Source organism: Dasypus novemcinctus, chromosome 25 (genome assembly GCF_030445035.2).
Source record: "Dasypus novemcinctus isolate mDasNov1 chromosome 25, mDasNov1.1.hap2, whole genome shotgun sequence".
NCBI lineage: Eukaryota > Metazoa > Chordata > Mammalia > Cingulata > Dasypodidae > Dasypus > Dasypus novemcinctus.
Window position 1 is genome coordinate 19317974 of NC_080697.1, and position 14174 is coordinate 19332147.

Sequence of the window (14174 nt, forward strand, 5' to 3'; positions counted from 1 at the left end):
AAAACCCAGGTTTCTCTGCAGTAAAAAAAGTAGTGTCTGTGTATTCGCGTGTGGCATAGGGTGGCAGGAGGGGGACCCTGGAGGGATAATTTGAAGGAGCCACACTCTCCATCCTCTGCAAGGACGAGGGGGCTGGGGCGTCAGGGCAGGTGTGCGGGAGATTAAGTGGGGCAGGAAGGATGGAGGCCATTGATAAAGAGGCGAGATGTATCAGACCAAGTTCTTAATGAAAATGGGTTTGCTGGGGGAACTTACTGAATATGCTTCTTTGTGGTCTTTTTAAACAGGCTCTGCTGCAATGGTTGTAACTCAGTGGTTGAGCGCCTGCTTCCCTTGTACAAGGTCCCAGGTTCAATTCCTGGTACCTCCTAAAAAAACAGAAAAATAAAGTAGGCTCTGCTCTAACCACTCAACCAGGATCATACAAGAGCGGCTCTCTCAACAGTTTTTTCTAGGTTCTGTGATGGATTAAATTCTTCAAAGATCAGAGAAGAGATCCACCCCTGGGCACCGAGCCCTTTGGGAGCAGCCTTGCACGATCTGGGTGGACCCTCCCATTGTCTAGGGGTGTCCACCATCAAAATAAAACCGAAAGGAGCTGGGGGAGGGGGCGCAGTTAAAGAGCTGCCACAGCTCTCTGAAGCTGTCAAGTTAATTATACCCCCTTATCTGATGGTCCTTTCGTTTGGGTTAGGAGCTCATCCTGAGAAGGGTAAAGTCCTTTCCCCGGCTTCCTGTTTCCTGGGGCTCAGATGTCAGAATAAGATATTGCTGAAGCGTCTGAAACCCTAATGGCCTGAGCTAGACAGGCCGGCCCGTCCTGTTGCTGCTGCTTCTGCGTCCCTTCAGCCTCCTTGGGAGGGGCCACGGGGGCCACCAGAGCCAGCCCCTGCCCAGCAGGGCTGACAGCGGAACAGGAGGAAAGAGCACGTGAAGAAGAGGCGCTGCAGTCTCTCAAAGACGTTGCATTTTGGTCAAAAGTGTTTATATGGCCATAAAGAATATTTTAAAATGACAAAAGGAACTTTTTAAAAAATCCCTCCTGCATGGAATGCTTCAGCTGCCTTCACTGTCCTAGCCTCCCTCGGTGCCCTGCCAGCTTTCCCTGCTGGGACACCGATGGCTTTTGTCCCTGGTGTTCAGTAGCCGTCATCCCGTATCAGTGCCGACGGCACCGTCTCTCATGCCAGAGCGGCCAGGCGCGCTAGAGGTTCATGAGTGTAGGGCCACGTGGGTTCCGTGTCGCAGTAACCCTGTGTCCCAGGTAAGGGCATGGGGTCTTGACCCAGGCCCCATCCCCTGCTTCACCTGCATCTTCACCTGCAGTTCTCAGGTGACGGGGATTCATTCTCTGCTGGGCAGGAGTTACTGCACACCAGAGGAAGGGGACCACGTGCTTTACCCAAAAATCATGGATTTGACCTTCCCTTCCAAACCTGCTCCCTCTCTAAGGGAGCCATGCATAGTGAGCTGGACCGAAAGACGCACAGCAAGGAAGGGCGAGGGAAGCCACGCTGGGTGGCCAGGGAGCCAGGCGATGGACCGAGGGGCTGGGGGCTGGGTGCCGGGCACCGATGCCCTTAGTCCCAGCTCTGTCCTGGCTTACTGGACTCCACCTCCTCCTCTCGGAGGCTCAGTGTCCTCTTCTGTATTACCACGAGAGGTGGACCGGCCAGTCCCTTCAAAGGCAAAAACTCAATCATCTTTTCACACAGCGGTTCTCAAACGTGAGCAAGCATCGGAATTGTTAAAAGCCCAATTGCTGGACCCCACCCCCAGAGGTTCTGCCTCAGTGGGTCTGGGAGGAGCTGGAAACGTGCCTTGCTAATCAGTTCCTGGGTGACAGTGATGCCGCTGGCCCGGGGGCCACCCAAGAACCTCAGGCCGAGCGAGGCTTGCTCAGTGGAAGGGTGCTGCCTGCTCAAGATCTTTCCATTCTAAAGATCCCTCCTGACCTTCTTTTCTAGCTGGAGCCAGCAGGACAGAAGGCTGAGCCATTCAGTGAAGGGGAGAGGAGGCCAGTGAAATGTCCCACCCAGGTAGGCAGGGACGGGGCAGGGGGAGGGATGGGGTCCCCAGGTGGGCTTTTTGTGAACAGGGGTCCTCTCTGGCTGAGACAGTAGCCCCATTCGCGCCTTGGTCTGTCCTTCTGGGCCTGGGTGCACCTCTGTGGTCTTGGCAGACTTAGGGCTCATACCTCTGGGGCCAGGAGGGAAGTGTTTGCGGAGCTGAGGCCCCCACACCTGTGCAATGAAGCCACAGTTCACCTGGCCCTCAATGCTGCTCCCCCCCCCATCATCACTGAGCCCCTTGCCCCGTGCCCCAGAGGCCAGGAGAAGGAGGCAGAGCTGTCTGAGTAAGTCGCCAGGAAGATGGGTAATGTTTGTCTTAAATAAGTGCCTGATAAATAGTCATTATATAACTCATGTTGCTGAATCAATGGATGAACTGAAAAAGCAGGCATTGATTTCCCTTAATCGTCCAGTCAAAATGTTGTCCTTTTTGGATGAATCATGAGTTTTTTGTGAATAGGCAACAAGAACTACATATTCATCCTGTTTCACTTTTTGCTTTGGCCACCAAGAAAATTCAAGTTAAGCATTCTGCTCACTGCAGTCTCTGTGCTTAGCCTGGAGCATGACCTTCAAGGGACAAGAGCGAGTGAAGCTATTACAAATGGGAAATTTCAAAGCACCAATAGGCAATTTCAGGGACAGAAAACTATTCGATCATCATTTAAAGGGTGATGTGACTGCCCCGAATAGGCCAGTGGCATAATCATCAAGGGCTACAGAACTTTGGGTCATGGTTTTTTGTTTTTTTTGTTTTTTTTGTTAAAGATGTATTTATTTATTTCTCTCCCCTTCTGTTCTCTGTGTCTATTTGCTGCATCTTCTTTGTCCGCTTCTGTTGTTGTCAGCAGCACGGGAATCTGTGTTTCATTTTGTTGCGTCATCTTGTTGTGTCAGCTCTCCGTGTGTGCAGCACCATTCCTGGGCAGGCTGCACTTTCTTTCGCGCTGGGCAGCTCTCCTTATGGGGTGTACTCCTTGAGCGTGGGGCTTCCCTACGCGGGGGACAGCCCTGCGTGGCAGGGCATTCCTTGCGCACATCAGCACTGTGCATGGGCCAGCTCCACATGGGTCAGGAAGGCCCGGGGTTTGAACCGCGGACCTCCCATGTGGTAGACGGACGCCCTAACCACTGGGCCAAGTCAGCCGCCGGGTCACGGTTTTAACACATTATCTTCCTCTGCAGGAGAGCCCCTACCTGTTCACCTACAGGAACAGCAACTACACCCCCAGCTCATCCAAACCCTATGAGAGGGTTGAGGTATGGACAGTTTTGTGTGTGTGATTGACAGACAAATGAACCGTGGGTTCTTTATGTCCTTCACGGACCTCTGTGGGTGCGGCAGGCTGCGGAAGGAGTGGAGGCTGTGACAGACGTGTCGAAATCAGGGCAGGAGGGGAAGGGTCAAGTGTGTGGTTTCTCTTTGGTGCCTCGAAGCACAGCCTCAGCCACCAGCCTCCGGTGGCCTGTGCACTGCTCAACACAGTCTCCCCTCATCTGATTGGAACGCAAGAGTCCTCAAACCTCAGACCCCTCCCAGATCTCCGGCAAGTCCTTCTGGGCTCATCTGAGGCCTCAATCTGAAGAGAAACGCAAGGAAAGGAAGAATGTGGTGATGTTTGAAACCAGACGGTACAGAGAACAAAGGCCTCAGAAGCCGGTCCTCACCGGGCAGCAGCCGCCTCCCGCCTTGTCACGTCTTGCTATCTCGTGAGCCTCCTGCTGCTACATCCTGTCAAAATGAGACAGGGCCTCCTGCTCTCCTCTGAAGAACAGAGAAACGCTTGAAGGTTGATGTTTTTCTACTCAGAGAACCGGGGACCAACGAGGGCTGAAACAAATCAAGCCCTCGTGGTACTCGGGCCGCCTGCTTGTAAAGGAGGATATCTGTCGATAATAAGAGATTTATCAGAGTCTCTCACGCAGCCATGGGATGCACAAGTCCAGGTTCCGCAGGCAGTCTACCACCAGGAGCTCTGATGAAAGTCCAGTGAAGATTCTTGATGAGTTCTGGGAGATGCTGGCTGTCCAAAGATGAGCTGGGAAATTCTCTCTCAATGCTGGAATAACTTCTCCCTTTAAGGGATTCAACTGATTGGGTTAAGCATCACTCACTGCTGATGGCAATCTCCTGATTGATGTAATTATAACCAGCTATCTATGATTCACCACTGCAGTAAAGTCAATGGTGACTAAAGTCCATCAATGCCCTTGTATTACAGTGAGCCCCAGTGCTTGCTTGACCAAACAACTGGGCACAATTACCTGGCCGAGTTGACACAATAGCCTGACCATCACAGAGGGTGAGGCTGACTCCAAGTGCTGGAGGCAGGGGTGACGGGCTGACCTCCGCTGTGAGGCCTGACACCGTGTGAGAGGTTCCTGACATGTAAACTTGTCCCACGCTTTCTACTAAGATCGTAGCAATGGCACTCTATCAGAGGGGCAGCCTGAGTTCAAATCCAGGCTCTTCTACTTCCTGGCTCTGTATCAGAGGGGAAGCTATTTACCTCTCTGTGCCTTGATTTCTTACAAACCTGGGAAATGGTGATGGTCATAGTCCTACTTCACGGAGCTGTTATCAAATTGGAAAAATTTAATAAGTATAGAGTGCATAGAATAGAATCTGGCATACTGTGAGTTCTATACAAGTGTTGCTATTATTATCATCAGAGAAGAGGAAATAATGCATTCCTTCAAAACACGTATCTATGCACTACCTACTGTGTATCCCTAGAATGCAAGCTTAATGAGAGTAGGAGCTCAGAGTAGGTACCTAATAACTATGTGTTGAATAAATGAATGGGTGGATGAATGAGTGACTACCAGGTCTAGGGGATTAAAAATACAAATAAAATGCATTATTGTCCCAAGGAGCCCAGTTTGGTAGCGAAAGACAAGTCAACCAGTAATTAAAAACAATGTAATAAGTCCTGTAATGAAAGTTTCCACGGGGTATTCTGGAAATGCAGGAGAAGAGGAACTCACTCCGTCAAGTCAAAGATGGCTTCCCAAGGAGTGCCCATGACCTCAGCCTTGAAGGAAGACTAAAGTGGAACCAGGTGGATGGGAGTGTGGGAAAATGGAGGGAGGAAAAAGGAAAAGGGAGAGAAGAGGTAACTGCTTGGGCAAAGGCTTAGAGAGTTGGGAGAACGCAGTGAGTTTGGTCCAGCCACGCGAGGGAGAATGGACTCTGTGCTGATGCTGATACAGCGTGGTAATTTATTTGTTCAAACTTCAACTATTTGAACTGTGTGCCAGGCAGGCACTGTTCTAGATTCCAGGGATATGCGAGTGAACAAAACAAAGGTCCCTGCCCTCGCTGAGACCGTGGGCGGTGGTGGGGGGACGAGGTCCTATGTACTTGGAGAAAGAACCACTCCAAATGGATCCAGAGGGCAGGGGAGGCAGCACACCGGACCAACGGTGGGGACGCTGGAGAACGCTGCCATGTTCCAGCCCGGTTATGACCAAGGCCTGAGCCTGGGTTGGGGTAGAGGGACAGGAGAGGAAGGGCCAGATTTGGGGAGCATTTAGAATGGATGTACATTGTGGACATTTGGCTGTGAATATTGACGGAGATGGAGAGATCTAACATGATGCCGAGATTTTTATCGTAAGTGATATTTTTCAGACTAGAGACCCCACCTCTTGCCCAGTTTCCTGGGTGGCAAGATCTGTCTCGTGGCACCACCTGATAATTCACGATATTTCCGTGGGTGTCATTTCAGGAGCGAGAAGGAGCGGCGGTCGGATGTCCTGACATGGAGCCCTCCCACTCGATTCCCACTTCAGGTACAAAGTTTGAGTCGAGGGATATTTCAGACGTATTCGAGGCCTGAACTCATCCACGGACGAGGGATCTTATCACGACAAGGGCTTTCCATGCAATCTGGAATGCTCCCGGGAGGTTTTCGAAGGACAATAGAAGTAGCTCTGTATGTATCCGTAAGTCCAGGCTTGTGTCTGAGTTATTCTTGGATGGAAATACGACAGGCACGTCATTATCAGAAAGCTTTTATTGAGCGCTCACCGAGGGCCAGGCCACGTTCTACAAAGAGCCCAATGTCAGTGGAGCGAGCTGATGTCATCGTCCCTGGCTTTGAGCTTTGATGAGGCTACTTTGTTCTCCAAAAAGCCAAGCTGCTTTGAAGCAGAAGCAAAAATAACCACTCCACAATCCGAGTCCTATGCGGAATGCACTCAAAACCCACACTAGGGGAGTGAATGTAGCTCAGTGGTTGAGCACCTGCTTCCCATATACGAGCCTGGGTTCAATCCCCACCCCAGGATCTAAAAGACAAACAAAAAACACACAAAAAAACACCCATACCAGCAGCACATTGTCTTACCAACGTGCCATTCTCTCTGTCTCTCAGTATTCCTGAGACTGAGACTGGTGCTGGACCCTAAAAATGAGACTCAGGGCGTGCTCTAGGCAGAAGTCAGCGACTTTCCCAAGAGGAGCTGCCACAAGGGCTGGCCAGGCTGGGAGCGATGGCCGTGTGCCAGGTCACACACGGGCCAGTGACCTTGGGAGGTCTGGGAGAGCCGTCCGGTGACCTGCATGACTGAAAACATCCCCTGTGGAGTGCTTTTTGTAGTGGTGCTACAGGTTCCAGGGCTGGTCCTGGAGGGAGACTCATTTGCTTGTTCATTCGCTCATTCGTTTATTGGCTAATTGTCCAGTACCTGCTATGTGCCTTCCAAGAGCTGCATGCTAGTTATCTATTGCTGTTCTCAGCCTCCAGATTATCAAAAAAAAAAAAAAAAGAGAGAGAAAATTACATTTTCAGATGCTAAGATGCCTAGAAAGAATCTTCCAGGGATGAGATCTTTGTAGTCAAATTCTCTGAGGACAATATTTCTTCTTCCTTGCACTAAGTGTGAGTAGAGCAAATCAATGCCCTGGCTCGACTGCCCTTGACTCTTCTTAGCCAGCTGGAAAGTGAGTTAAAATGTTTCACCAAACTGGCTCTTATTCTAAGATGCAGAATAATGGAATAGGCGATAGAGAGATTGTATGCATATATTTATATATATAGTCTTTTTTTTTTTTTAGATTTTTCACCGCCACCCCCGCTCCCATTGTTTGCATTCTCTGTCTGCTCTCTGTGTCTGTTTGTTGTGTGCTCATCTTCTTTTTAGGAGGCACCAGGAACTGAACTCAGGACTTCCCATGTAGGAGGGAGGTGCCCAATGGCTTGGGCCACCTCCACTCCCTGCTTGTTGTGTCTTTCATTGTGTTTCCTTGTTGTATCTCTTCATTGCATCATCTAGTCGCATCAGCTCACCACACCAGCCCATCACATCAGCTCGCCGTCTCGCTTGTCTTCTTTGTTTTATTTTATTTTTTTAAGATTTATTTTATTTATATCTCTCCCCTTTCCCCCTTTTGTCTGCTCTCTGTGTCCATTTGCTGTGTGTTTTTCTGCATCCACTTGCATTATCCAACAGCACTGGGAAACTGTGTCTCTTTTTTTTTGCGTCATCTTGCTGCGTCAGCTCTCCGTGAGTGGGGCGCCACTCCTGGGCAGGCTGTGCTTTTCTTCACATGGGGCAGCTCTCCTTGCAGGGCACATTCCTTGCACGTGGGGCACTCCTACACGGGGGGCATCCCTGAATGGCATGGCACTCCTTGCACGTGGAAGCACTGCACGTGGGCCAGCTTACCACACGGGTCAGGAGGCCCTGGGGATCGAACCCTGGACCCTTCATATGGTAGACGGACGCTCTATCAGTTGAGCCACGTCCGCTTCCTGCTTGCGTTCTTTAGGAGGCACCAAGAACCAACCCTGGCCCAGCTGCTTGAGCCACATCTGCTTCCCTGTATATGTAGTCTTTAGACTTTTTCACCACACTTGCTGACAGTTCATTCCTTTTGATTAATTTACGGTAGGATTTTAGCAGCAGAAATAAATTATCAGCTTCATAGGCGGACTCTCCCTATAGCAAAAACCTTTACTCAAAGACACACGCAAAGCACTCAAATATGTTTTAATAGCCATACTCTTCATGGTGAAAAAATCATCATCCCTTTTTTAATCTTATCATTCTGAAAGGATGATCTATACAGCATTTTGTAATCTCTCTAGATTAGGTTTTCGTTCATGACAATGATAACAACAAATCCATTAGTATATATCACAATATCTTGAAAGCGAGATAAAATGTGAACTTCTTCATCCCTGACCCTGAAGATTATTCATTTATTGGCACTTGAAAATGTAAGAGCAAGAAATCTCGAGACCTTGAGATCTAAGGTACTCTGGTGATAGAAGCTGCGCCAATAAACAGATGGGTAGATTTGGGTTTCCCTGCTCTTAGCGAGTGGGCTTAGGACCAAAACATTGGCTCTCTGCAGCTGGGTGGGAGCACGTGTCCACGAATGATGGGCCTACTCTCCTGAATCCCACTTAAAAGGTGTGTTTAGAAAACTGGCCCCACCTAACTGGGCAACAATGAAAAACCTTCCATTATTGTGTGGTAATGTACAATTGGATATTTTACATATACTTATGGCTGACAGAATAGGCAAAAAGACTTAACGCCAGCTCACTTTTTTTTTTCCTTTGGTAATTACCATATTTCCAGTAAGGGCATTCACTCTTCTGGAGATCATCTTTGCAACTTATGATCAAGATGAAGACATGGGATTTATGTCTTATAGGAGCAAGTCTTATGGTCTTTACACCTCCAATACTCAGCAAATGGAAGACGCCCCAAAAATGCTCAATAATCTGAATGGCTGAATGTTTCTAGTTTGCCAGATCATCAGAATTGAAAGAGTTCTTAAAAACCAAACTAACCCAAAGTAGCTTGCATTAAAACCATTTTTGTTAAGACTTATAAAATAATTGTTTTGCCTTCAAAGTTATTTTTTAAAACTTTCTTTGTAATCCCCCTTTCTAATGTTTCTTTCAAACAAATTCACAGAAACAGAGTTAAACAAAAATGATGTATTGAAATTGAACACTGCCTGGCATAAGCAGGCCACGCCCCTGGCAGCCTGGGGCCCTCATGTATGTTCCACTCCAGAGTCCAGGGGCAGTGCACCTTGTCCCTCCATCTGTGGAACCTTGGGGATGAGATACGTTGAGTAGCTAGCAGAAGAGAGTAGCAAAGAGATAATTTTGGGGAGCAGATGTGGCTCAACCAGTTGAGTGCCTTCTTCTTACATGGGAGGTCCCGGGTTTGGTCCCTGGTGGATCCTAAAAACATAAAAACAAACAATAAGCAAACAAATGACAAAACCAACTCAGGCGAGCCCATGTGGCTCAGTGGTTGAGCTCTGGCTCCCCACATACGAGATCCGGGGTTCAGTCCCCAGCCCTGGTACCTAAAAAAAAAGAGATAATTTCGGCATTGGTAGTCAATAAATAACAAAGGTTTTTAACTTTTCCCTTTCAATCACTGTGCACACACATCTTGCTGGGTGCTATATGCTGTGGGCTTTGCAGCTTTGTAAATACTCGTATTCGTTTACATTACTGGGTGGCACTCTTCCTAACAGAGCTGGGACAACTGAGAAAAATACTTTGGGCCTAGTGGCTGACTTAAGGTTTTCCCAGTGAGAAGAGGAGCCACTTTTTGCATGTAAAAGTGGCAAGAGCAGTGAGGGAGGGCCTGGCTCATAGGTTCTCTATTTCTCCTTACAGTCAAGCTGCTGATTCCAGGCAGAGGGCATGGAAATAGGGATCCGCAGGGCTGACTATATACCGTTGTCACCCACAGTAGAAAGCAGAATAGATGATTCATTCATTGTAAGCCACTGCCTCTTTCCTAAGCCCGTCCTGTCATTTGTTGGGCCCGTTTGGCTAAAATGAGTTATTCAGAAACCTATATGAAAATCGCCTGGTGCCAGCACTGGGTGACCCTCATCCAGCAGGGGGTTACTTCCTTCTGAGCTGGAGTGTGACGTCCACTGTAGACCTGAGCTGTTTCTCTGGTCCCTGTCTACTCATGTATGGCTTGGCCTGGCCTGTGAGCAGGAAGAAGTGCCACCCCACGGGGCATAACGGCCTGCTTGTCTCAAGGCAACCAGCCTACTGAGTTCCACCTGCCCTCCAGGGTACATGCTGGAGTAAGAATTTTCCTGCGACACAGTTTCCAGCACTTAAACCTTCGAGAGCTGTAACGTCTCTGTCCCACAGACACTTACCTGACCTTTAACTCAACCTAAGACATCTACTCAATTCCTCCTAGGTACGGGGCACGTAATACTTCATAGAAACTTACCCCGAAGCCCTCCAAAGGCAGGGACAAGATTCCAACCCTGTGCTGGCAGTTTACCACCATTGCAGAATTCTTTATCTAAGTCCCTAAACCCAGAGATTGGGGAGCACTAGCTGACAATTGAGGGCAAGTCAGCTTTTTGGATGATAGTCCCGGGGGGTTTAAGCTGTTAGACCCACAAAACAAAGCCCGGGCTCGTCAAGTCTTTCTCTTGGGTGCACCTTTTCCTATACAGTGGCCACTTTCCTCCTATGTATAGGGTACAGTTTCCCTGCTGTTTGTATTTCGTCATAGTTTGGATGGCCTTCTGATAAGAGTGCCCCTCTGAAGAAATCTTGATGAGTTCATGATGTGTTTATCAACCTTCTGTCAAGGTGGTGGACAGTTTGTACCAGATAATATTTAACTAATCAGCCCACACAAATGTAATCTTATCACTAATGGTGCTTTTCCCCAAGGAGAGCAATTACTAAAGTGCTTTGCAGTGTTTGCAGGCTGTCTTTGACATATATGATGACATTAACAAACTTCAAATCAAGGCCTCCAAGTTACAAAGCCTTTGAAATGTGTCAGGCTCTATCTTAACAAAATCCCAGATAAGTCAAATTCCTCCATCTAGGTTCATTTGGGTTTTTTTGTTGCTTGCAGGGACTCCTTCAGAACAACTAATAGAAGAACCCTCTCCCTCTAAAAAAAAAAAAAAAACCAGTCTACACATATACACTCACACAAATACAGAGACTTTGTGTGTGTGTTTCCCTTTTGTTTGATATGAACTTAGAGACAGGAAGGCCGTTTTCATCTTTAATAAATTGTAATGTGCTTTAAAAATAAATCTATACAACTCTTCCCCATTTTACCAACCCCAAAGATTTCCCCTAACCTTGACGTACTAGCTGGCGTTCATAAAATTCACCACATTATGTAGCTTGGCCATGGAAGTAAAATGACTTACTGTCGAACTAGAAACTAAAATAAGCCACTCCAGAATGGAGGGAGGTGGGTCCTGTTGTACATTTTGCTACCTTTTTTTAACCTATAGTTTGAGTTCTTCGAGAAGTCGTTTCAGATTTCTCGGGTTCGGTGTGCTAACGAGTGCATCTGGCTTGGTGATTGGACAGCACCCCGTTGCCATGGAAGGCTAGGGGAGAGCTAAGCAGGCTGTGGCCAAGTGGACAGGGCATGTGCGCTTGTGTGGGCATGTGCACTCATGCATAGGGGCAGATGTGGGTGGGGGGAAAGGAGTCTGAAGAAAGACAGTGGCTCTTGAAACTACGAGCCGGGGCTGCACGCCTGCCCCCAGGTTTTGCCATGGCAGCTGCCGCAGTGTGATCCGAGGGATCCGCCTTTTCAGCTCCCTGTCAAGAGCTGAGAAAATGCCTTAGTGTATGTTAGCGGTTCTCAAATTGTGGCCCCTGGGCCAGCAGCACCAGCATTCCCTGGGAACTTGTAAGAACTGCAAATACTCAGGGCTTGCTTAGACCTACTGAGGCAGCCACCCTGGGGCTTGCGGCTGGCACTCGGTGCTTTAGCCAGCCCTCCATGGAGCCTGATGCATACTCATGTTTGGGACCCACTAATCTTGATGTTTTGCACACACATGTACACCCAATAATGTACGTATTCCTTAGCATCCTGTCAAAGGAAAAGGCAGCACCAAGGACTTTCACTTTTCCAGGGCAAGCAAAGACTCTGGGGGTGTGGCACTGCTCACCTGTAGGCAGCACAGAAGTCAGGTGGACAGGTGCCTCTGTGGAAGGACAGGTGCTCAGGGGATCTCTTTGAACCTTGTTTTCCTTTTAAGCTTCCTAAACAGGCACAATTATACAACCACAAGTTAGAGTCTGATGGATCCAATACTCCCGCTGTGTCAAAAGCACCTCGCGCTCGGTGTTTCCCTGTTCCACTGCCCCTTCTTAGGCAGTCTTGGCAAAGAAGGGCTGCAAGAAAGCCTCTCGCCACCAAGGGTCAGTCTACCCATCTGAAGCCAGGGCCTACTGAGAGAATGAGCCGCTTCTCCCGGGGGCCAGGCCACTCCCTGGTGCCAACTCTAGCTCAGGCTTCCTCACAGGCTCGGGAGTTATTTTGGCAATTTAGGGCAGCCTTGGACCAGTAGAGACCATGGAAGTCACATCTAAGAGGGAAGAGGGAGCCAGGGGAAAGTTGGGGTGACAATGAGAGGAGAATCGGGGCGAGCGGGAGGTGAGCTTATGATTCGCGGGGACCCAGCTCTACATGGCATAAAGAATTTTAGGTGTGGCCACCCAGACGCACGTTCTTCTATGCATGAGGATAGACACGGGGCAGCTTTGCACGTGCAAGTCGTTACAGCTGCAGCGATATTCGTGCTAATACCCTGACTTGCTAAAAAGCCTGTGGCCCCGACCTGCTGCTCCGAGATTATTTTTTGTTAGTCTCCTTCACACACCCTTTGCTTAAGTCCAACTGTATAACTGTACTTACACTTACAGACATGACATTCTTCTCCGTGCTGCAACCTTCCTTTTTTTTTTTTTTTTTTTTTTTTTGCGTGGAGAAAAAAAAAGCCCTCGTTTATTTGATTAAGCAAAAATTAAAAAAAAAAAAAAAAGCTGCATAGGAACAATTTTAAAGTCCAAAGAGACACCAACTTTGTTTTAAGGCTGCAGTAGCTGATCCGGCACCCCCTCGCTACCTCCTCCAGCCTTCTCTGTGGACCACAACGATACATTCAGAAGCCTGGTTCGCTAACATAGGAGTTTCTGAACACTTCCCCACTGCTTCTTTGCCTGCTCATTGCCTGTCATGCCCGCAGCCTGCAGTATAACATTTAAGACTTCAAAGTAAAAGCCAAAGGAAGGGTGGGGGGAGGAGACTTCATTTCCCCAAACAAAAATCGACTCTCCCCCTCCACACACACACAAAGTTCAGGGAAAGACCTTCTCTTGGCTCGCCTATCCACCAAAGGGATGGGACCCATGTTGTCACTGCATTGCCTGTTGTAAAGCGGCAGGAGGGAGCTGGCACCCTCGATGGTCTTGCAACATGGTTTCTGCGGCCAGGGGGGCCATCTGGAGATGCACACTGCTCACGTCACGTCTGCCTTGGAGAAATTAAAAGCATCACACCACCACCAGGCAACATGACCGATTCTGCACTTACTTTTCTTTAAAAAAAAAAAAAAAAGAAAGAAAGAAAGAAAGAAAAAGACTCAGCTGAGCCATGTGTCCTACACTTATAAATTTTAAGCATTTTGCTGATCAGGCATGACAGCTAATGGCCAGTATTAAGCAAGATTTATCAAACTATATAGTTGGGTGGTTGGGAGGGTTTGTTAGTATTTGTTTGATAACCTTCCTTTTTTGTGCTTTCCCTCCTCCTCCTTTCATTCTATCCTGAGTCTTAGTTCAAACACTGCCTTCTTCACAAAGCCTGCCCTGAGCCCCACCCCACCTCCACCCCTAGGGAAGGGCTTCTCGGGCTCAGAACTTCTATCACTTTATACCTCTCAGAGTGTTGATCCCCCTAGTTTTTGATGTAACTGTGGCTGCTTCTTATTTCCTCCTTAGACTGGGAGCTCCCCAAGAGTGTTCTTCATTTCTGGTCCACCATGCGGTTCCCAGAGCACCCGGCCACCGCTGGGTGTTCAGTATGTTTGGTATTTGAGTAAATAGATGTTCCGCCACATCACAGAACATGCTGAAGCTCAAGAGATACAAAATAGACTCCGTGGTAGAAAAGCATCATAGATACTGCTTGTTTTTGTTTTTGTTTTTTAAAAATAGGATGACGCACTGTTTTATCCCAAATAGCACGATCCTGGACTAGATTAAGTGTTGGTTATGTCCCCACCACAATCCCTTCCTAATTCCCGGATCGCATTGCCAA

At 48.3% G+C, this 14174-nt stretch overlaps 1 protein-coding gene across 1 annotated transcript in view; it reads left to right on the plus strand.

Annotated features, from left to right (window-relative positions):
- Positions 1 to 14174, plus strand: part of PLB1 (phospholipase B1) — a 135886-nt gene that overhangs the window by 50540 nt on the left and 71172 nt on the right. Inside the window, exons 12-14 of the mRNA XM_058287651.2 lie at positions 1968 to 2039; positions 3258 to 3332; positions 5804 to 5867. Of these exons, the coding sequence (XP_058143634.1) occupies positions 1968 to 2039; positions 3258 to 3332; positions 5804 to 5867 (211 nt within the window). The remainder of the gene's footprint in view (positions 1 to 1967; positions 2040 to 3257; positions 3333 to 5803; positions 5868 to 14174) is intronic.